The sequence below is a fragment of the Lissotriton vulgaris genome, chromosome 8 (assembly GCF_964263255.1).
Source record: "Lissotriton vulgaris chromosome 8, aLisVul1.2, whole genome shotgun sequence".
Taxonomy (NCBI): domain Eukaryota; kingdom Metazoa; phylum Chordata; class Amphibia; order Caudata; family Salamandridae; genus Lissotriton; species Lissotriton vulgaris.
The window spans coordinates 1,183,921,865-1,183,945,961 of record NC_141696.1 but is presented as its reverse complement, the minus strand read 5'-3'; the positions used below and the strand labels follow the sequence as shown (position 1 = coordinate 1,183,945,961).

The 24,097-nt window shown below is 43.9% G+C and overlaps 2 protein-coding genes across 2 annotated transcripts in view; both read right to left on the bottom strand.

The window, feature by feature from the left end:
- THSD1 (thrombospondin type 1 domain containing 1) overlaps nt 1-7,373 on the bottom strand; it is a 110,549-nt gene extending 103,176 nt beyond the window's left edge. The window contains exon 1 of the mRNA XM_086935047.1: nt 7,241-7,373. The gene's annotated coding sequence lies outside the window, so the exon portion shown is untranslated. The remainder of the gene's footprint in view (nt 1-7,240) is intronic.
- Nucleotides 7,374-14,168: 6,795 nt separating this feature from the next.
- The window catches only part of VPS36 (vacuolar protein sorting 36 homolog), a 262,064-nt gene continuing 252,135 nt past the window's right edge, over nt 14,169-24,097 (bottom strand). The window contains exons 12-14 of the mRNA XM_086935046.1: nt 17,455-17,539; nt 15,348-15,424; nt 14,169-15,260 (exon numbers count right to left, since the gene is read on the bottom strand). Coding sequence (XP_086791172.1) covers nt 15,167-15,260; nt 15,348-15,424; nt 17,455-17,539 — 256 coding nt within the window. The 3' untranslated portion in view covers nt 14,169-15,166. The remainder of the gene's footprint in view (nt 15,261-15,347; nt 15,425-17,454; nt 17,540-24,097) is intronic.

Sequence of the window (24,097 nt, the reverse complement as noted above, 5' to 3'; positions counted from 1 at the left end):
ACCACCTAGGCTGCAGTAATTGCAGAGGAGTGACCTAGTGACGCTCGCTTGCCCCCCTCCTCCTCCTGAAAACAGGCCCACGTGCCCGAGTCCCTGCAGATGCAAGCGGCACTGGAAACCCCGCAGGCAGTGAAGGGAGCATGATGGCTGACTTTCGGCCATCCCCCAATGCTAATAACCCCACCGAGCAGCTGCAGGGTCTGTGACTCGCCGCCCCCCTCCACCCAACACGCCCTGTGACCAGTGCTTAATTTGTGCCGGAGCTTTCCGGTGCTCAGCACCGGTACTTTATTGTCAGGGCCGGGGCAATACATGTCTTTCAGGAGGCAGTGTTGGTGAAGGTAATTTTTCAAAAATACAGACACAGAGTGAGACAGCTTAACTTTTTCCACGGCGTCTGTGCTGCTCAGCCTCTCACTGTCTCCCATTCATCAAGGCATGCACTGACTGACTCCTGGCTGGCTGGCGGCTGGATTTCAACTTTCGTGTTGTAATAAAAAAAGCAAACGGGCTCCCCACGAGCTGTCTTTATTTCCGTGGTTAATCTTCCCCCTCCCTTAGAGCAAGTTGGAGATCCCCTTCCCCCTCCCTTCGAGCAGGATACAGAGCCCCTACCCCCTCCCTTCGAGCAAGTTACAGAGCCCCTTCCCGCCCCCCCTCCTTGAGCATGTTACAGAGCCCCTTGATGAGCGGAAGAAGGCTGGACTCTTAATGCCCGTTACCTGTCACGTAGGCCTTCAGCAGCTCCCTATTGGTTAATGAAGGTCTAGGCGGGAGTTGCTCAAGTTAAACAGACACTGAAATTTCAGGCCGAGATCCCTCCAGCCACGCACACATGACAAATTCTTCCAGGATGCAGAGGAGCTTGTTTATGATAATTGAACCCGCCCGGGCAGTCGAGTCAGACTCCAGCCAGAAGAAATGAGTTATGAATGGCTCTGCTCACCCCAGGTACCGATTGTTTTAAAAAGTGAGGCGTGATGCAGGCAGTGATCCATTACCGCTTGTATTACATAGGATGCATAGCTTTATGGAGCTAACACAGAAAATTACAGTGCCGAGAGTGTGCACATGGATTTTAAGAACTCTAATTTTACCTCTTAAACACTGTGCATGCGGGGCTAAACCTCTAAGTTATTTTTCACCCTTCTGATCCTCCTGCCCTTTCTTTTGCTCCACCCTTGGGCGTCTCGTGCTCAACCGAGGTCGCTCCGCTCCTCTCCCCTTCCTTCACTTCCGAGGCTTGCAGTGAAGCACCTTGATTCCTCTTGTCATGTAATTCTTCGGCCCTCCCTTCACAAGTTGCTTACCGTCTGTTTCATCCGGGGCCTCTCACCGCTATTCTCGGCCATTAATGTTTGGTCTACATTTAAGCACATTACTTTTTCTGTGGGTCTCGCATGCAGCCTACAGACCCACCCCATCACTTTCCTTTTCATGAGCCCCGATCGCTTTGATTTATTCCTTCCCCAGCACCTGGGAATCATATGCCAGAAAAAAAAAAAAACGTGCAAAACAGAGTTTGCTTTTGCAGGCAGGTCTGCAGTTATACATTTACCACAAACTAAAAGCCTAAGCCTTACTGTCATTAAAACAATGTCACCAAAACCTTGCACTTGAAACTATGAGGGATTCATAAGCTGTTATGTGCAGCACCAATTATGACTTTAAAGCAGCACTGTGGCGCTAGACTGAGGGTGATTTCTTTAAGCCAGGACAAAGGCCATCCATTGACATCTGCTACGTGATGCGACCTCAGGCTCTCGCAGAGACTATTGCCAGGGCCACTGGAATTATGTGACTGAGTCCCTACGGGCGATTTTCACATGGTTATAGATTTGCCTCACAGTGGAAACCCTTTTTGTAAAACTGGACTAATCAACCCTCAGGTGCTTATTGCTGTTTTTGTATGCTAAACTAGTAGTGAGTTGCAAGTAATGCCCACAGAGTGTTAGCACGTTTAAAAATGATAAAACAAACTAATTCTATTACAAAATGTGCTGCATTGTGTCGCATAATTTGCCTTTTACTTGCCATGTAATTGACTCAACCCTGCAACATAATTTGGCTCTCTCCTGCCGCAGAATTCCAGTGGCCCGAACTATAGCTCTGGTCTCACAACAGGCATGCCCACAGGTGTTCCAATATCCCACATTTATCTAATTTACAACAGGCGAGTCTCTGAAAGCTCTTTTTGTCCCTTCTACTCCCTGCAAACACTATAAAAGTTCGGGTTAAACCCAGTGCTCCTGTGCTGTTTTGCAACTTGAAGGTCAGAGGATAACTTCATATCAGTTTATCCTCATTTATTGTCTACTTGTCCATTGGAAAAAACAGTCATTAAAACCTGCCCCTGCGAGAAATCTTGCTGTCTGGGCGTTGGAAGATTTGAATCACCCACCCCTGATTTACCTCGAGTCACCAACAACATTCCCCAAGGCAGCCCCCTAGAAACGCTACCCCTTCCACTTCACACAGCCCTGATTGCAATGCTGATTGTAACCTTGTGTGGTGAGATTAAACAGAATAGTGTTTTTAACTTAGTAGAAAATGTAACAGTTCAAATCCAGACAGACACTTTACCACCCTTCTTTCTTTTACTTTACACAAATCTTAATAGTTGGAATAGCCACGAATACAAAATGCTGTATTTTACTTTAGTAACAGCACTTAAGGTGCTGCAGCATCCCTCCCTCGCTCCCAAATACATGTAAGCTGAATTGGCCATAAATCATTTTTAAATCTCTGCTTTGACACTGCACTTTCATTCTATTTTCAAGAACAACACAGCCAGAATGCACGTTGGCCACATGTGCTGTGAGTTCATTAATTTTCTTAAGTGTAAGACACATTTGTGGTTTTTTTTTTTTATACAATTCGATTTTTTTTTAAGACAAATGCCAATATACGGGTTTAGTGTGATTTTTCCTTCATTTTTCAGTTGAAAGGTTACTGTTTGATTATTACAAAATGTATTGATTCATTAAACGTTTTAAGTGGTAAAATGACAGAATGAAAAACTAGTACTGAAATCCAGCAGAGTGTATTTGGCTGTTTCAAGTGTTATGTGCATGTGTAATATGTGTAGTGCATTTTGTACAGTTGAGTTTGCTAACCTTCAAATGTCGCGTATACATGAAAACAAAACAGGATGGTATCAACATTCAAATTATTTTGGTCCATTGTCTCTTCATCTATGCACCCTGTCAAACATAGACCTCTTTATAGTCTGTTGTCGATTGTGTTCTGTGATGGTTGGGGTTTGACAGCTACATCATTGTGTATTACCTTCATGTTAGAGAGCAAAAGGCCCTGTTGTATGTTGGGAACATTATTTTAAGGGCTAAGGGGTGCCAATTGGGGTAAGATGTGTTCGGTTTATTCCCATTTACAATGCACTTGTGAGAGTAAATCCCTTTCTAGAGTCTTGTCCCTCCTCCATCTCTCCTTTTACTCCACCCAAGCCTCATCTTACTACTTTGATCTCCCTAATAACCCTTTCTAGATTCTTCCCTCCTCTATCCCTCCCTCCACCCATCACAGACCTTGTTTTACTACTATCTCCTAAATAACACTTTCTAGGTGCTTCCCTTGTCCATCCATCCGTTATACCATTCAACGAAACTAACAGACACATATGTCCATCACTCAAATTAGCATACATTTCCCTATATTAACTCACCACTAATACTTTTTAGGTTCCGGAGTAGCGTACTACTCACTGAAAAGTGCTGTGATGCCTCGTCAGGAGTGGAAGTGCTATATAAATACAATTACAATATTGGGCTTATTACAGGACTGAATGATGTGCCAACATCATTACAAGTTGTATATATATCAGGGAGGTGCATATTGTGCCTCTAGCAGAATAAATATATTCTTTATGTGATAGAGGCCTTCATAGTGGGCTTGTACCTCTGATCTCTGTAATGTCATGTATGCTTTGGCTAAAAAATGTACATATATCAGTGGGAAATTCCCCAAATTCTCAGAGCAAAAGAATTGAGAAGTGTCTAAGGAGTGGTACTGTCTTTTAGTAAAAGATTGGTCCGGGGCAGTTTAGTGTCAAGCCTGGGGAGGCACAAAATACAACAGAAGATGATAGTCATATCAGCATTACTTTAGAGTCAGGTCTCTAAAGGTCAGACCAAATTCATTATCTTTGGTTCCAAAAGTCATGACATCCAGTTTCTTTTGCTGTTTTGCCTTGATTTTATGAAGATATCCTTTCCAAGGAGCTCGAGACAGCACGTTTAAAGTCAACCATCATATTACTAAGGTAGGAATTCAAATCGGGTATTACATGTGGCTTTCAGCCGAGCCAGTTGAGGATGTGGGTGGAGCCAGTGAAGGAAGTGGGTGGAGCCAGGAGAAGCGGGTGTGGCTTCCCACAAAAATGTGAGCACCTGCACTTCATATTTTACAAATTAAGCACTGCCTGTGACTCTGGCTCCACTATATCGGGGGTCACCTGCGATTTCACCATTGCGCTGAGGGTGCTCGCCTGCCCGCAGCTAACAGCTGAGTCATCAGGGCAACGCAACTACCCCCCCCCCCACCCCCCACAACACGTCAGGTGTCCCACAGGTCCGGCTCCGATAAAAATAACCTGACTCTAGGCGTGATGCCGGAGCCAGATGCTGTCTCCCCCATACTCACAGGGCAGGGAGAGGGGCTGCCATGGGCCCTCAATCACGCCTGACGCTACTGGGTGCTTTGTAGCCGCAACCCACTACCTCGCATGTAAGGTGGCATGCTGGGGGAAATATTAACCCCCACATCTAAGGCCGCTCTACAGCGGACGCCTTGCAGGTTTGCCCGACTGCCCCCTCCTAGGCCAAACACCCCTTTCACCCAAAAAAAAACCATCCTACTCCCTGGCCCCGGCCACACTGGTGCCGGCATTTCGGACCTTGTGGGGGGTCAGGGCCTCTGTACGTGGGACATGGTCCGGCCCAGGCCTGGACCGCGTTGTGGGGCTTGGGTTGGGGTGATGGACTAACCTCGTGCTCCGAAGGCTGGCCTCTGCCACGGACACGTCAACAACGGCATCAGGGTAGTGGGCAAAGATGCATGGGTGGATGAGTGCACTGGTATGAACATTGATTGATGGATGGGTGGATGAGTGGGTATGGGTGGATGGATGAGAGGGTATGGATGGATGGATCCGAGTGGGTATGGGTGGGTGGATGGATGAATGAGTGAATGGATTGGTGGCTGGCATTCTATTAAGTGCTTAGAGGAACGGGCACTGGAGACCTGAGTGAAGGTGAGTCGGGGCCCGGTGGATCCGAACGGGTGTGTGCCGAGTCCACTTACATTCAGGCTGCAGGAGGCCTTGAGCCCACTCTGTGATCGGGCTGCTCTTCATGTCAGAAGTGAGGGGCCCTTCGCATTCTCCTTCCGGGGGAGGCGCATGGGCCGCGAAGGCCGCACATACATACTGCGCACTTATGTAATTTATGGTCAGTAAAACTACACGTATAACCTAAAATTGGCTGTCTCTCTGACGGAACATAATTACATTTATTTTGACCAATAAACCGTAGACAACTGTATGTATGTAGACACGTAGGCACACACGCAAACACAGGGAGCACACACTGACGCCACACGTACACAAATACAGACACATCCAGAAAGAAACGCAAAGAATGCACACTCAGAAATCTATCGACTGAATACACAGAAGGTACACGTACAAACACTGGCACCGACAGACATGCACGGAGAATCACAGAAAACGACCTTTAAGACATTGTACTAAGAGCAGCCGTGGTTTTAGAAGTCACAAGTAACTATGATAGCAGGGCTGAGAAACTAGTGTGTGTGGCTGTGTGTGTGTGGCTCTGTGTGTGTGTGTGTGTGTGTGTGTGTGTGTGTGTGTGTGGCTGTGGCTCTCTGTGTCTGTGGCTCTCCATGTGTCTGTGGCTCTGTGTGTGTGGCTCTGTGTGGCTGAGTGCATGGCTCTCTGTGTGTGTGTGTGGCTCTCTCTGTGTGTGTGGCTCTCTGTGTGTGTGGCTCTCTGTGTCTGTGTGTGGTTCTCTGTGTGTGTGGCTCTCTGTGTCTGTGTGTGGCTCTCTGTGTCTGTGTGTGGCTCTCTGTGTGTGTGGCTTTCTTTGTGTGTGGCTCTCTTTGTGTGTGTGTGGCTCTGTGTGTGTGTGTGTGTGTGTGTGTGTGTGTGTGTGGGGGGGGGTGTGCGTGGGTGTGTGTGTGTGTGTGTGTGCAAATGCAATATGTCTCGCATTTGCGAGAGGTTAAGCTATTGGCATTGTAAATGACAATGCCATTTATTTATCTGCTTCCTAAACCCACACATAAATAAAAAGTAGGAAATTTACAATGCCAATAGCTCTAACTTTTGCGAAGGCGAGACTGTTGCATTGTAAATGCTTGTTTAATAGGCAGATGTGCCCGACTTTAGAAAGAAGCTACACTCCGTGGGTAAATACAATGTTATGCTACATCCATGCTTATGGGTGTAATGTGCATCCTTTTCCCCATGCACATGACATGAGGAAATGCCCATTTCACAGTGTAGGTTAGGAAGACGCACTTGCGTAATGTGTATTATAGCACGGTTGCACAAGGGTCTGTAGCCCCTTCTGCAATATGGAAATGCCCACAGAAAGCAAAAAATAAGCGCAAACGCCAGGGCGCTTCCATAATCTGGCTTCAGGTGAGCAACAGCTTCACCCTCACATTATCACACCAACCTCGCCTTGAGGCAAGTTTAGCGACCTACGACTGTATGCAAAGCAGCTGTGGGGGATAGAAATATTTACAAATAAATAAATAAATAAATAAATAAATACAAAGGACTCACCAAAGTTGAAAGGACATTTAACAGGGAATATTAAATTAGAAACAATCATATGGTACTATTCCATATTAGGCACCCAACTATTTCTGCCCAAATTAAGTTATGGCTGCACAAAAAAAGTCAGCAGACATTTAATGTAGCGGAAAACCAAAGTGCGACTAACGCAGTGCTTAGAGAACAGTTTTATCCACCCACTCCCCTTAAATGATGACTTCACTAAATGAAAGCCCTTTCAGCACCACCCCAATCTAACTGCCATCCTAAAGCAAGCCTAGACTACAGAGTGGTATGGACGGATGGGCACTTGTTTGAAAAACAGCCAATCATCTTCCCCTACTGTTAAAATTATCAATATTGTGTTGGTGACAAAACAACAAAAAAATCAATCGTGACAAGAAAAAACATTAGGGAGCTCACCTGCATGTTTTTAAAGCTCCATCCTAGTGCCGCGAAGTGTGCAGTGCTGCCTCGAAGTGAGCAATCCTCCTCTTTCCTTCCATTGGGCGCACGTCAGTCAGTCAGACACAATCAGTACGGTGGTCCTGAAGACCCTTGAAGAAGCAGCCCCGAGCCGGCCCTCATTTCAGGGCTGCCTGCAGGGCTGGGAGAACGATCACCGCCGGCCTGGCACCATCTGCAAGCGCACTGCTGTCCCCGAGCAGAGAGGCGCTGCAGGCGGAAGGGTGGGCCTGCTGCGAGGTGAACGCCCTGCTCTCTGCACGCGCTGCACAACCGGACACGAGGGGTCACCAGCCACGCAGGACCAGGCCAGCGGCAGGACACGAGGGGTCACCGGGCACGCAGGACACGAGGGGTCACCAGCCACGCAGGACCAGCGTCAGGACATGAGGGGTCACCAGCCACGCACAACCAGCGTCAGCGCTGACTTCACCTCAGCGAGCGGCATCCGTTCCGGGTCTCCACAGCTGGACCAGGAAACGAGTGTGTATCGGACAATAGGGCTCCGACAACAGGGAAAATCAAAGGCACAAACACCGGGGAAAGCCTGCAAGCACTCAGGGCCTCAGAGCAGGACGCAAAGGCACCCACTGCTTCCAACCAATGGTTGTCTCCGGAGCAAGTCTGTCAGCCGCAGCATTACGTTTCAATATTTCCTCCTGTTCAGTGGTATATTCAGATGATGTTTTCAAAAGACGTGTCCGTCCATTGGTAACATGCTTACGTGTGTTAGTTCATGAGCTTGAGGTCTCTTCTCAATCTGGGCGCCTTTACCGAGTTGGAGAATTCCAATTGGTCCGTGTTGTGTAAAGCAGTTGGGTTGAGAACGGTTATTATAGCTTTGTTAAATTATTCACTCAGGAAGGGGTTTGTGCTGGGTACTTTAGAAGAAACATGAGTTTGATCTGCTAAAGGTCTTCCTAGTGCGTTGCATGTTTGGGGTTGGCTTTGCCAAAGGACTTTGCTGTATTTCAAGCTCGGTTGTCCATACCCTGGCCTAGGATTTAGTAAGTTACATTGCTAGCCAGGTAATAGCATGGACATTAATTCACCAAAATGGCTGGAATAGCGAAAGATACATCGCAGGACACTGGACACACTTTTTCCTATCTACTCACTTCTAATTCACACAGGCACCACACCCAATGCTCCACATTGGCAAAATGAGCCCATGCGCAGGACCGGTGGGCATTGTAGCACCAGCCCAATGAGGAGCTGCCCCATACTGAAGCATGACACCCCTTGGGGTGTGTGAGGGCCCTTGCTCCTAAGGGAGCCCTCCCCCTCTTTCAATCCCCTGAGAGACCTACACCCTTCGACAGGAACTACATACTTTCTCTTGGTGTAGCGAAAGATACATCGCACACTATTTGACCTTCACTTTTATATGCACACACATGCTTAAATATACATACACACACACACACTCACATAAATGCACTCTACTCACAAACACACACACAATATACATTTAAAAGCATTTTTTAACTTACCTTAACTCACAGGGAGGGTCATATTGCTGCTAAGTATACTCACTGTCTCCGTGTCCCTGGCACTGCTTTTGCCACCTCTAAGGCCAAGGGTCACAAAGACAGCGCCAGTGGTTGCAAGGGGCTAGCCAGGGGTCACAGCTACGACCCCTGAATGACGTCCATGGTAATGGCTATGGACCGAATCCGTCATGGGGCCACTGCTGAAATAGGAAGCATGGAGCATTTGTGGTAGCAGCTTATTAAGGCCTGCACACGCGCCCGCCGTTCGACGTAAAGTCCACAATATTTTTTGGAAATATTACCTCCTTGGTTAGTGGTGTCATTCATCCAAAGGCCCTTGACGTGTGTCTACAACTTTATCCTGATATCGGAATCTTGATATCGGCATCTATACTACTCTATTGGTCAAACTTTTTCATCTACGTCATTTCGTCGCTTTAAGATCTACCAACATCTTTGCCCTGACGAAGCTCCCACGGTTGGGGAGCGAAACGCGTTGGCTGTCTTAAAAATGAAAAAATAAAAGAAAATATATTTTTGACACAACGTGGTCCTGGTTTACTTCATGCTTGGTGCTGCCTCCATTCTTTCTCTATGGAGCAATTTTGACATTATTGTATGTTTAGGTTCAGTGCTCTATTTGACCCAGTAGTTGCAGGTGGAGCCCACCAGCACTCAATTTTGGGAACCAATACTTATTTTTTCTCAACAGACTTAGATCCACTTGAAGAGAGGGAAACACAAATGGGGAAAGGAGGAGGAAGAAGGAAAAACAATGACAAAGGTAGAAAAGCATGGATGAAAAAGAACCTGCGAGAGCGAGATAAAGCAGCACAGAGTGTCTGGTGATGCATGAAAGTGGCATCAGTTGGACTAGACGATGCAGCCTAAGTACTTGGCACCCGACCTTCGATAGTGCCAGCTGACCAAAACGTTGGGGTCAGAACTTACTCTTTTACAAATTATGCACAGAGGGAGTTCTGTTGTGTTGGCAGGGCTTTGCAATTTGTACGAGTTTGGTGCAGTGTACTGCATAAGAGTATCAGTGGCCCCGTCTAGAATGTTCTGTTTGAGAAAGGTGCCTTATAAGAGTAACTGGAAATGTTTGATGTATTATGAGCCGGGTGTCCGATTATGGCATATCAGAAGTGTGGTTGGTGAGGGTTTGCGGTGAGTCTGTTGAGTACTGCTTCTGGTGGTACTGTGGCGTCTTGCTTTTGGGTGATGTTTCGGTAACGCATTTGAGAGCAGACTACAGCGAGCATTACGCGTATGTTTGGCTGGACTCTACGAACAGACGCAGCAAGGCAAGGGTAGGCTGGTCATCAGAGAGAGAGAGAGAGAGAGAGAGAGAGAGAGAGAGAGAGAGAGAAAGGCAAATGGAGTCAGGGCTTGTGTGTGTCTGTATATTTCGGTTCGTAGATTGAAAGCAGGCTATTCAGAGTGTTGCAATGAAAGGTAAACTATTAAGGGGGCAGTAGGCCTGGGGCATCAAAGTCCGATACCTCTACCCCATATGACAGTGTCGGCACCAACACCACAGCCTTCAGGGCTGGACTGGCCGTACCGGGCATCAAGCATTTCCACGGGAGGCTGCAAGGGTGGGGGAAGGTTTTGCAATGGTGGGGACCGGTTTTGCAAGGGTGCTACAATATCAACCCACAGTGACAAGGGCTGCTTTGGATTCCCAGTCCGGCCCTGGCTGCCTCTTCCTGATTGACACATTTCTCCTCTGGATCCCACAAGCACAAAAGCGATAAGGTGTGAGTTTGGGGAAGGGCTAAAACGAACAATTCCATTGATTTCCATTGGTTTCCGTAGGCGCTCTGATGACCTGGAGAGCAAGAAGTACCAGGGCTCGAGAAGGAGTCCTAATCAGCATGCATAAGTCCATGCCCGTTCACACACCTAGCTGGAGTGGCCCTGGGCTAGGCTACCAGAGTGTGGGCCCTCAGCCTAGTTTGCCTAGGAGGCTGCTCACAGGAAGCCCCCTATGACCGTGGTCCGATGAGGGCAGGGTCCAATGGGGGTTAAGAAATTTACAATTTAAACAAAGTGGAACTATTTCAAATGATTGTGTCAGACATCAAGTAGAACCAATGAGAGTGTGGAGACAAAAGGATTTTTTCAGGTATATCTCTGAAATTTATTGTCTTTTTGTACAAGTATCATAGGTTAAAAACATCATATTTATTCATAAAAAACATTTCATAATCTAAAAACAATATTCACTCAAACAAAGAAAAATATGTCATATTGTACAAATAGACAATACATTTCAGAGATATACCTGAAAAAATCCATTTGTCTCCACACTCTCATTGGTTCTACTTGATGTCTGACACAATCATTTGAAATAGTTCCACTTTGTATAAATTGTAAATTTGTTAACCCCTATACAACCTCAGATATAACCTAGTGGTTACCCACTGTCTCTTATTTGGATCCCTCTGAGACTTTAGTCTCTTTACCAAAGAATACATGAAAAGGGAACCCTTGTATTTGTGTTACAGCACTAAACCCCTCCCTTTTCATAAAAGGGTTTCTCCTAAAACTTGTTTCCTTGTTTCCATGGTCCAATGGGGTCACGCTTGGATACATTTGGGCCATGAGAAAGGATGCTGGGAGCCACACCTGCTTGTTTTGACGCAAGACCGAGTGCAGTAGAAGTGTGTCTGGGGGGAGGAGAGAATGGGAAAGTACCTGTGGGTGGGGGGTAGAAGGTCACTTTACAATATGAGCGGGCGAAAAAGTGGGCTAAGTGACTGAATACATTACTGCTGTTTGTCTGTAATGGGCACAAAAGGAGAGAACAAGTGAGCGACTGTAGGAGGAACATGAGAGGAGCAATTCACAGAAAAATAAAAAACACCTCTGGACTGTTTTAATTGCCACCCCATCGGAGGAGCGACAGGTTATCGTGTGAGGGTCGAAAATAAACACCCCTAATCTGAATACATCTGGTTTGATTTTCCAGTTCTGCTGAGGTGCTTTTGGCAAGGTTTGTTTCTCTTTTTCCTATCAAATGGTCGTTTTTTTTGCTGCACATTTACTTGCAAGTTGTTTAATTTTCCAGTAAGTAGCCCCTTCACAATAGCTTGCGTCTCCCTACATTACAATATTTAAAACGGGGGTGGGGGGGAGGGGGGGGTGTCAGGGAGTATCATCAATGTGGGATTGGATAGATCACCATTTTCTTTGGAAATAATATTTGGATTACATCTATAATATGTGCAATTAACCCCGTAGCAGTACAGCTTGCCATTCTGTGTTTCATGTCCCGCTCCTTAAATGGTTTGTCCCCTTCCCGTCGGGGTCATGGGTAGTCAGCACTGGCTCCAATCTTAATTGATAAAGAAACAATATGAAATTGAAGCTAAATGATATCCCACACAGCCCGAGGTCGTCTCCAATATACCATTTTGACTTGAATAGTTGGCCCTTGAGGCAGATCAGTCAAGAATGCTCACGAAGATAATAAACTGGGCTTAAAAGAGACTAACCAACCAAAAACAAATTTAAAGCAGAGTAGTGAAAAAAAACAGCATTTTACACCTTCGTTGGGCACCCTGGGTACCATGTCAAGCCCATCTGGCCATGTGATAGCCAAGAAATGTTTCAAAGATTTTTTGGGTGCGTCTCTCGTTGAACTCTTGAATCAGACCATGATCTTTCACCTTAATGACAACCAAACCAGCTTCCTCAGTGCAAGCCCCATTACTGGTGAATTGTTTTTCCTGCTAATGACAACCAAATTGTTTCAATCAAGCCCATCCTTACAACTCGTGCTTTCCTGGTGCGGTGGCAGGATACTACAAACCGCTAAGGTTTGCGGCACTCTCAGTATCTTGCTCCCCTCTCCTCTGTCCCACTCTCTGCTTCCAGCACCTCAATCCTCCTATTTATTTTTACCGCGTCCACTGCCACTTTCAGCCCTCCCAGTGCACTGCCCCCCTCCCCCCCCCCAAATGTCTGTGTATTAGTTTCTTAGCACTCCCAGTGCTCTGTTTTTCTGGCTACACACTTCCAGCTAGAACATGGCTTCATGGCCGACCCTGCCTCGTGTAAGGGCTCCTGTACTTGTGTTGCTCGCCGATCCTTCCTTATGCGAATGAATACAGAAAATTACTTCTTCTGGCTTCAATACCTGCTGCACTTTAGAGGGTGCATGGGCTGTGTACACCCCCAAAAAGACCTTCACGTTTGCATTTAACGTCTGCATTAAATCTGGCAATGACAGTATTTCAACAGACTTCATCAGAGGGTCTAGTGTTCCCCAGTTCCACTGAATGTCAAGTAGCTTCCTATTAGATTATCGCGCTGTAGTCTTGCTTGGCTATTACGCTATTTTGCAATCTCAAGATGAATAGTGACAGGCATAGCAATATAACAACTCCTCCTTCATGTTCAGCATCTTGTCACTTTGTCAAAGTTCTAGAATTGTTTTTCTCCAGGTTTTCAGATTTAGTCTCTAGAAACCGGATGAACTCCAATCTATTTCTGAGCCTCCATCAATTTGTGAAATATGCTGAATTTTGCAGACGGATTCAAGTGCCTAAGGCAACAGACACAGGAAGCATGAATCAGGGCTGCTTGAATCCAGGACACATATCCTAACCTCGTACAAAAGTGGATTTAACAACTGTGGAGAGAAATCCTGGGAAAATATCTGAGGAGCACTTTGGGGAAACCTACATACAGCAATGACCACAATCAAAAGCCTAAAATATGCACCAAGCCCACAGGAAAATAAGGCCACAGCACAGCTCAGTCTTACCAATAAAATGAAGTAAATTGTGCGGGGGTAACCAGGACAGTGGAGACCTAGAGAAGACATTTCTTTCGATGCAACATCTACATCTTCAGACTTTCTCCTTTGACTCCAAAACACAAGCTTCAAGTAACACCAGATAAAATATGTGGAATGACTTGCTAGATCTCTGGGAATGATCCATCAAGTGGAAAGAAATTTGGTTTAGACTGGACAATTCCGTGGTGAGTGGTACACATTATAGTTTATCCTGGAAGACGTTTATAGAAATCGAAGAGGGCCTGCAAAAATCGTCTTTCCTACAGTAAAACATCTGCAACAATAAAGTGAAGGACACCGCCAAAAGCTGCGATACGCTTCCCACAGGAAGAAATCTGAAAGGAGCAGGGAAATGGCAATGACAAATATTATGCAAGATGTCTTGAACCTTGTGTATGTAACCAACTGTGCAAACACGTGTCTGAAGTATGGTTCAAAGGGAGAGCTTTTCGCTACTACACTCACAGGATGAGAAAGGTTAAATTCACAAACACCACTAAGCACAGAATGTAAACTACATAGGCTCATGCTCTGCAAATTCCTTAGACAAAACTGACTGGCAAACATGGATACACTGAAAGCATTTTTCAAAACATTATGGTTTATTTGAAGAAGATTTAAAGTCTACCAATTTTTTTTATCAGGCACTGCTCTTCTGTTTTCTGCTCACACAATTTCCCTCTAAGATTCATTCTCTTTATTGCATCAGTTCAACATCTAGGAGTGTTATTATAATTGTGTCACTACTGTAACGCGTCACAGTATCACAAATATCCATACCTATGCCTTTATCAGACAGTTGCAGCAGGCATGGTTGGGAGGGATCTTTACCTTCTCATTTCTATATCATGCAGAGGTGTAAGACCAGGCTTGGTTTATCGGAAGTAACGCAACATACACCAAGCATGTACCTGAATTCTTTTGCTATATTAAAAACCCCATTACCAGTCATACACTCCAGTTTATTACCTTAAATGACCCGATTCTAAACTTTTTTGATCTTCGCATAAACCTATGCACAGCCATACACTCCTTTCTTTACTTAAAAAAAGTTTAGTTTGTTCAGGCTTCTAACTAGCCTGATGTTGCTGCATCAATACAGACTGCTCAGCTTTTTCCGAATGCCTTATCTTAAATATGATTACATAAACACATAATCTGTTACTCCTCGGCACACACTGCTCATAAGTGGTGTTTCATATCAGTTCTTTATTTGAACACCTATTTGACAGAAGTGTTCTTTTTACAGTTCTTGTTACATTCACAAACAGTGAATATATGTTGAATGTCTTGCATGGAGAACTCTTTTACAATAGTGACCACTGCTCGACATCTCTGCTAGAACACAGATCAGCTAAACCCACCAAACCAGTATGTACTCCGACTTCTAATTACCCAATCACTAAGCCATACAACCTTATACAAAATAACTTAAATTACACAGCGAGGATGCAGTTTCCAACATCCAGCAAACAGAGGAAATTCAACGCAATACAATTCTGCATCTCCTTTGCTATCCCTGGTGCACAGTTTATGAGGGTTTTCGATAGCCTTTGCGACTTCAAGGAAGAAAAAACGTCCTTAATTCTGTGTAATAAACAAGTTTGGATAAAATCGCAGTCCTTCCACTGAATCATCTCTGCAAAGCTGCCCCATCTTTTCTGCGAGAACTAACCTGAAGAGGGAAAACAAAAGAGGTGAACATTCTGAATTGTCCTGCACGGCATGACAGAATAAAGAAGACTGAATACACATAACTTACCTTTCTTTCGCTAAAAGAACAGACATGCCCACAAGCTTTGCAAACTCTTCGGAAGTAAGGGAGCCCTTTTCAGATACCTGCAAACATAAAACGTAACACTTTATAAAAATCACTTGGTGTTTGACTAGCTAGTTTATATATTTATGTACACCCTCTCTCCAGCTTACATACAACAGCTAGTACCTGACACATTATCAAGTGATGAACAGTGGCTACACAGAGGACTAATCTGGTGGGCACCACACCTTGGAGAAGCTCCACGCAAGAAAGTTTCTTTCTATAGCTATAAGACAGCAAGCCTAAAGGGACATTTTAGTGACCGTCAGTATATTTTGCAGAGCGACACATCATTTTACACCATGCCTAGACAACAGATTGCCATAAAAAGGGCAGAAACATTAATCTGTCTTATTGAGGCATTGTGTGCTGGATACCACAAAATATGTGTAGACATCTTATATATTCTGGATAACTGTGTCATAAAGATGCGTGATTATTCAGAAACCAGCCCTATGGTATGAGAGTTAAGCGAAACACTCCCACACACACACATGCACCCACACCTCTTGTTACACCACATTGTTTAGTAGAACCCTTGACCTCCATCCGACCTCCTATACAGAATCAACACACTAACTGTACTGGGACTGAGGATAGAAGGACCCAAACACCACCAACCACCTCAGTGGCGCATTCCGCCTTATTGAGGGATAGCACTTCTGAATTGCTGGCCAACATCAAGGGCTCCTTGTCTGAATAACGAACATCAACAATCTTTTTGAAATTAAAACCGCCTTCAATAAAGAAGCACATCACACGTAAACATCCTTCTGTTCCTTTCAACAAGACCAAGTCTCACTCACTAAGACACCTTTCAATATATTTGATAGCCATCCCACTAATTGAACCCGTGATATCAATTTCTTCAGTAAAGATACAAAAAGTATGCTGTTCCTAATTACGAGACAAGGGAAAACTAGGGGAACCGGTTTTCTTCAGACCATTTGTGGCACGCATTGTCCACAAAACCTGCAGAAAGATGTAAACTATTGCCTTTGTCTGTTTTAACTTAGAGGCCATATTGCAAATAAATGTACAGAAAACAAACTTCAAAATGAAATTAATGTATTTTGTACTGCAGGCTTTTAGACCAGGACAAAAATAAATTTGTACACAGCTAAAGTACTGTAAACGCCAGCTAAATATCTAAATTGCATAAGTCACCAATGAAACACGGCTTTGAAAACCAGCTAAAAAAACATAAACACTACTATGGACTAGTTATAAACTGCAGACAACAATTCGGCTTATGTACATAAACAACAAGGAAATGAGGGCAAAATTTACAAAGAGAGAATCAATCACTGGAAATGGGTCACTGCTCACTGAAAATACTAACACACAAATAAGCATTGGTTTAGCCAATAGATCTGGCATTCATGTAGTGAAGCATACAAACACTGGTATGCACAAATGCTATTGTGGTGGTAATGGGGGAAGTGTTGTTGGTAGGAAAAATGGTGGTAGTAAAGAAGGTGGTGGTAATCGCTTGCAATCAAGTGGTGACAAAAACATTTTAAAAGGCCTATTGCAGGTACAAGGCAAACACTCAATAGAAGGCGGAGTGATACATCAAACAATCAATATGTTTGAAAGAATTGGTAACAATATGCGTGAAGACAACTGCGCTAACAGCCAGATCCAAGAAGGATTCCCAAACCAACTCCTGCAGGATGAAATGCCATGAATCGCAATCATATGCATGATACACCCAACATGAAGCTACGTCACAAAGCTTTATCATGTAGCTTCGAACATCTGAAAACTAACTCTACAATTTTTGGCTAAAGAATTTAACAAATCTGATAGGAACCTTGATGAAAAGGAGTATAAATCACCATGAATAACTTCCTGGAATAGCCTCCTATAAAAGCAAACCAGGCCCTTCGTGCCTACTGCAACCGTGCTAGCTGTTGTGGATCAGCTTAATCACTAACACCGGAAAAAGCTAACATTTGCTGTCAATAGGAAATCCTGCACAACACTCCTCAAAACTAATGTGAGCCATTTCCTATGCTAGGCAGAGGACTGAGCAAAGTTCACATACGGTGGCGTAAGCAGCAGCAACCATTTCCTCTTCATTGTGGGTCTGCAGCTCCACCACCATCACACCGCTGTCAAAAACACGCAGCCTATGAAAGAAGAAAATAAGAAAAACAAATGCACGTTTTAGCAATTGCAGCTATAATTCTTTGTAAATATACTGTATTTAGCTTCATCCTAACTATATAAATTAAAACAATAGATTCCATGCCCCTCATTTAAAACAGATGTTTCATGTTCCTTGGCGTGATAAGTTCTAAACCAGGTCTGATGTCCTTGTTCATCACCAAGTTCAAATTAACATTTAAGATCATTTTTACATCTCACACAGTCCCCATTAATCTGCCACAGATTTAAAGTACATAAATAACCATTCATTGATTTCCACGTAAGATCATATGCTCAAACAGGACATGGTGGAGTAGGAAGCGTTGCCTTAATGGTGCAGGCAATCTTCTTGCATTGAAACTTGCAGTGCAGTTGCTAGGTTTTTTTCTTGCCAGATAGAGAGTCATTTTGCCCGTCTTGTTCCCTTACACAAACACCGCCTGCCAGAGGGAAGGGAGACTTGCTGCCGGTATACAGGAATGTTATGAGCAAATAAACTACAGTCGGGCGACATCGTGATACAACAGATAAGTGATTCATGTAAGTACCCTTTCTTGAATTGCACTCCTACTGGGAAAACCCCATTCTTGAAGGAAAAGGAAGAAACTTGGGAAGTTCTGTAAAAGTGAAGATCTACAGGTGTGTGGGCTTCTGGAATGAGGGGTTGAAGACCCAGAACAGGCTCTGGCAATGGGTTATGAGTGGGCATTGGGCAAGCAGACGCAAATAGACTCTCAGAATAACTTTGAGGTCTGAAATGGACAGGAAGGGTATTGCCAACTTGTGGATCGTTCTGTACGAATGGATAAAGATGTTCAGTGTTTCAGATAGGGTTACAGAGGATGCATACCACCAGAAGGACAAGAGCACTGTCACATGCAGGAGATGTAGCCAGGATCCAGGGGGTAATGCCCACTGCCATTTATGCTCAAATAAATTCTGAAGAAATTACAGCCACTGTTGAGAACCCAACGGTCTGTCACAGATGTGTCACCTCCGACAGGCACTACACAGCCTCTCCATACATTCTTACAGATTTTCAGGCATATGGGATACTTAGGCATGAATAGTCAGTCCTTCTCAGCTCTAACAGTACTCTGTAGTTATGGTCAGTTACATTTTAAAGGTCTCTGTTACTTTGTTCCTTATCCATCTTACACTGGTGGCTCTGGTGGGTGTCTGCAGGGGAGGGGCTTTGTACATGAGTAAGTGTAGGTCTATGCACATATTTGAATTATTTAATTTAAATACTAGGTTGTTCGTTAAACTGTACTCAAGACGTGCTCATTGTGCACTCTGACCTAATCTCTTTTACTATGATGTTCAACATACTCATACTAGGACACTCCAATAATTATTTACTTGCGTTTTCTTCAATAATGTCTTTTCTATATCCCCCATAGTAAATTGCCAACCCCTATCCTTGCCTCAAAACAGCTTTTCATCTAGTATTTTTTCTGTCTCTCTATCTTGCGACAGGAGACGTAAGGAATGAAGGCTAGAAAAGGAGTGCAATAGCAGACTTTGACATGTTTGTTGGGCACACAGGTTCAGAGACTTAGGTAAAACACTCCATCTGAATCGACACAATTTTAGAGAAGTTAAGAATGTCACACAAGGGGTTCACATAGGCTTCCTGATGTGAGAGATGTTTTGCTACAATTCTGGTTAATAGTTGTCTCTGTGTGTGGGCTCCTCAGTTTAGCAGGTCGTTATACATAGAAACCGGACGCATCTTTCTCAACAGTGGTCAGGATAGACATTTATGGAGTAAACTGAGGGATGCAGTGAATGTCTTGCCTTGAAAGCAAGCACCAAGAAATAATGCAAGCAAGGTTTATATGTGTTTCATTTGCAAGTCCATCTTTCTCGAAAGCCAAAGGAGAAGTAATAGGATCAGTAACATGGTTTTGATGGACGGGAAGTTTACTGCCACTCACTCCTGTTAACCTCTGTTGCCAGTAGGCATCAGAAGGGAGGTTGACAGGTAATACACAATCTGCAGAGGAAATAATATACAATCAGAACCAACAACGCAGAAAGTACACAGCTTTTCCCTCAGTGTTATCCTATCCCCTGTGGCGATTCTTTATCTTTGGAAGATTACACAGCAATACAGAACAGGTATGAGCTTGAGGGGCCTCTCATAAGCAAACAGAAGTTAACATATACACATACGTGCAGAACCATGGATCTTACAAAGAAGGTGTTAGCCTTGGCATCTGAAATAAATAAATTCGTTTTTTTTCCGATGTCTATTAAAGAAACCAGGTAGCTGCCTTGCAAGTCTCTGTGATAACCCTCTTAAAATGTAATACGGTCCACCCGGCCCCTTGTTGACTGTGCAATTATTCCCTCAGGCTGTAAGTCATGTAACCTATATGCAAGCACTCACCAATGCACAATAGGATCCATCTTGAAATTGTCTGTTGTGTAACAGTCACACCTTTGAAGTACTCGGGAAAAAAAACGTTGCATGCCAATTCTGCATTGATAAGATCTGCAAATATTATGACTAAGAGCCCTTTTTATGTCCACTTCGAGCAGTCTGTACCCCACATCCCCACCTTAGATATATGTGATCACGAAAAGAAGGCTGACAAGTCAATGGATTGATTTAAATACATTTTAGACCATATTTGGAAGAAATAATGCCTTGGTGCCAATGTTATGCTGTCTTTAGAGACGACTCTATAAGGTACATCTGGTGACAAGCACTGCAACTTGCACACATTTGTGGCTGATTCAAAGAACAGTCATTAACTGAGGCAACGACCAATAAACCGGGTTTCCAGACACAGGGGGAACCCTGTTCATCAATTCCTTCTGAAAATAGAACGGAATAGATATCTTAAACAGAGAAGGACCATGAGGTTTCCTCGAAATGATTAGAGAGCTGCCAGATAGACAGTTATCCCCTGCAAATTCATCATCTCATAAACTGTAAATGGATAATGGTTTTATGACTGAAGAGCATACAGAATCCCACCCGCTTCCACTTATACTAGAGCCATGTGTTATATTATCTGGTGTCTACAATAACATAACGCATATTATCAACGAGGCCATGTCTGAGTAAATTCAGTCTCAGGAATCAAGCGTTCACTTTCGAACTGTTAATGTCCTGACCACACTTACCTTTTTTGCAGAGTTTTATATAGCCCGAACTGAACCGGGTATCAGAGTGCCTTACATAGCACCAGTTACGTTACACAAGGACACACATTCGTCTTGTTAGGCACGGGGAGATTAAGTGATTTGCCCAGAATCACAGGAGGTTTAGCGACATTACAGAGACTCGAACCGGGTTCCCCAGGTTCGAGGTCGAGCGCCCTAGCCGTTAGGCCAACTCCTCTCTCCTTGCTGATAAACCAGAAATATCATCCTGAGTCAATCCAGGGTAGCCAGAATTATTGTTGTCTGAAACTACCCAACTCTATTCAAGAACGTTTCGATAATTACAAAATGTGTGAAAAGGATATATCAGTTCATAATTCCAGTGCCCAAGCATTGTATCACACAAAGCACTTCTCCACATAAACACCCAAGAGCAGAATAATACGCACTAGCAAATCTACTAACTTGCAAAGAGATCCTTATACTTCCATCCCAAACAGTTTTGAATATATCAAGATGAAAATTCAATTTTTGTAAAGTCAGCCCTCAACGATTACAATTATCCACCGCCAGAGTATCAATACTTTCTTGCACAACTGCAGAAGTTGACACAGTGCATGGCAGTTATATTGAATGTCCATCAACAACGAAACCTCCTTGACTTGCACCTGGAGAAGAAAATCTATCTGATCCTCCTCAGCAATCTGAGAGGGACCTGTGCCAATAGAACTGACATACTGGGAGAGTCAATGCTGGGCCTCAAAGACAAGTCGCCCTTGATGTTGATTCTTCAGTGAGCTCAGCCTCTGCTGAGGTACCAGTAGAATCCACGATAGCATGAGCCCACGCAATCGTAACAAGAAAGTCCTGAAAAATCACACCTTGTCTGAGAAAAGTAATCCTCTCCCTTAGATACCAGACTCGCTCTATAGGCGGGAATACCTTCATCACAAAAGTGTACTTCACTGCACTGCAGGTTTGTGCAAGTTTTGATTTGGGAAGGTTTTTAGTGAAAGTCCCATTCTGAGTAGCAGTTTCATTGTGATCTTCAGTGCCAACTGTACTCCTTCCTAGAAGACAGGCTTCACAGCCAGTTGTACATGCAAGGAAACACTTGGAATCCCTGTCTTTACAGAGATTAAATACAAGACATATTCAAATGAGCTTTATCAACATGAACCTGAATTAAAAAGAACTGTTTTTTAATGTGCCGGCAGAGCTGGAATAAACAAATGTGCAACTTGCATCTTACCCCACCACCCATGAACTTTTCATAATGCAGCCAGAATCTGTGCTAGAGAGACCATCCTGATTTTTTATTTTTTACATGTACCTGTTGAGACACCAGAAGTCTATAATTGGAGTCAACGTCCATGTACCATTTCCGAACAAGAACACACCTGGAGTAAAACACTCTTTTTGCAATCTTCTGGAAGCTCTTCAACTATGTTCAGCCTTAAAACGCTTAGGCATTACACTTGACACCAATCTCAACATGCAGCAGCATATCAGCAAAGCAACTAAGGGAGCTAATTTCCAAATTAATACCCTGAGGAAACTTAAACCCTTCCTCCCAGCCAAAGACTTCCAAACTGCTGTACAAGCCCTAGTAATTCCTCGCTTAGACTACGGTAGCGTCGCCCTTTGAGGACTCCCTCTATCTACAACTGCACCCATGGAAGCCTCTTTGAACGCTGCAGCAAGACGCATCACTGGATCAAAAAAAACACTCGTATATTTCCCCAGAATTAAAATCCCTGAACTGGCTGCCTTTTGAAGCCAGAATACATCTGAAAATTGCCTGCATGATGCACAGAGCTGTACACCACAACTCACCCGGCTACCTCACTCAGAAACTGACAATATCTGGTGGCTCAAGAACCACTAGAAGCACAAAGAATCTTCTCCTGAAACCTCGTAGATTCCGGAAGGAAAAAACATATAAACGCTCTTTCTCAGGAATGGCACCCAGGATCTGGAACTCACTCCCTCCCGAAACCAGACTTATCTCCTCCTCTGCATTCTTTAAAAAAGAAGTAAAAGCTATCCTCATGACTAAATTCACCTGAACTTTTACTCTTGATCTATTTGAAGATATACACCTATCTGCACTATTGTTTGTTCGATTGTCGATTTGTATCATTGGTTTTAGTCAATTATTATGCTACCCCATGTACCCACCCAATTTTGCTTTTCATTTTTTACCTACAAGTATTCTATGCTCAAAAGTCTGTTAATCTCTCCCATGTTTCTTGTTCCCTACCTCCTGTATTTGTAAAGCGCTCTGATATCTTCAAAGATCTTGTTCGCGCTATATAAAACTTTCAAAATAAAATAAATAAATAAATAAATAAAACATTTGTAGAACTTCCTCTTAAAGCTTGTCTGTTTGTAAATCTGTTTTAGAAGTTGGCGGTGGGGGTACAGGGGCAATTTGAAGGAAAACCATCTAATGGAACACTGTGCCCCATTTGCTCTATCTGCAAATCCCAACACATATGTCAGGCCAGTCCTATTTATCCAAGACCCCTTGCCTACTGGCAAATGCTGTGCAGTTTTTATCAAAGCATCCTCTACTGGCCAGCAAATCTAGCCATAGCCCGAGTTCCTTCCTCTCTATGGCCTGTCTTCATCCTTTGAACATTTCCTGCATTGGGAGTCTTTCTAAAAATCTCTCCCTTACCAAACATCTGCCTCTGGGCGGTCAGGCATGAATCTGTATTGTTTTGCAGTATAACTGACCTCAGATGTTAATGAAAGGCCCAGTGATCTTTCAGTCTGTCTCCACTGACTGATATAATTACTGTAAGCTACAACTACCAGGTCAAACCTGCTGAAATTTACAGAGGGAAAAATGTGCAATAGAGTCGTGAAAATGCAGAAATCAGAATGGAGGGTGTTAACTACATCATGTGAATACCCAACCTGAGGATATCCGTATATATCAGGTGCGCTAAACAACTTGGCACTTTCCTTTCATCTCGTAATCAGGGCCTCTGTATATACATTCAGCAAGCAAGAAAAAAAGAGAGCATGAGCCAAGAATTCCTTTTCAGTCCTAATTAGGCGGCCATTCTTCTTGAAATCCAGACAACAGCGTTGAAACCTGATTGAATGATTTATTTGTATATACGATTTGCTACTACTTGCTTCAAAGCCTCCATTTCCTCATCAAGCATCATCTTTTCCATAGTTTCTGAAATGAACACATATTTATGTCCAATTGCTGCTTGCACAGACAGACCGTAGAGCCAGAGAGCCAATCGCAAAACCCTTCTTATTCAACATACACATTCATTTAGACTCTATCAGGGCCCCAGTTGAAGAATATGCCCACTCCCGGTATTAGTGGTATGATTTCCTAGACAAAATAGGTTGTTCACAGAATGGACTAAATTCCGTTAGAAAGACCCTCACTTTTC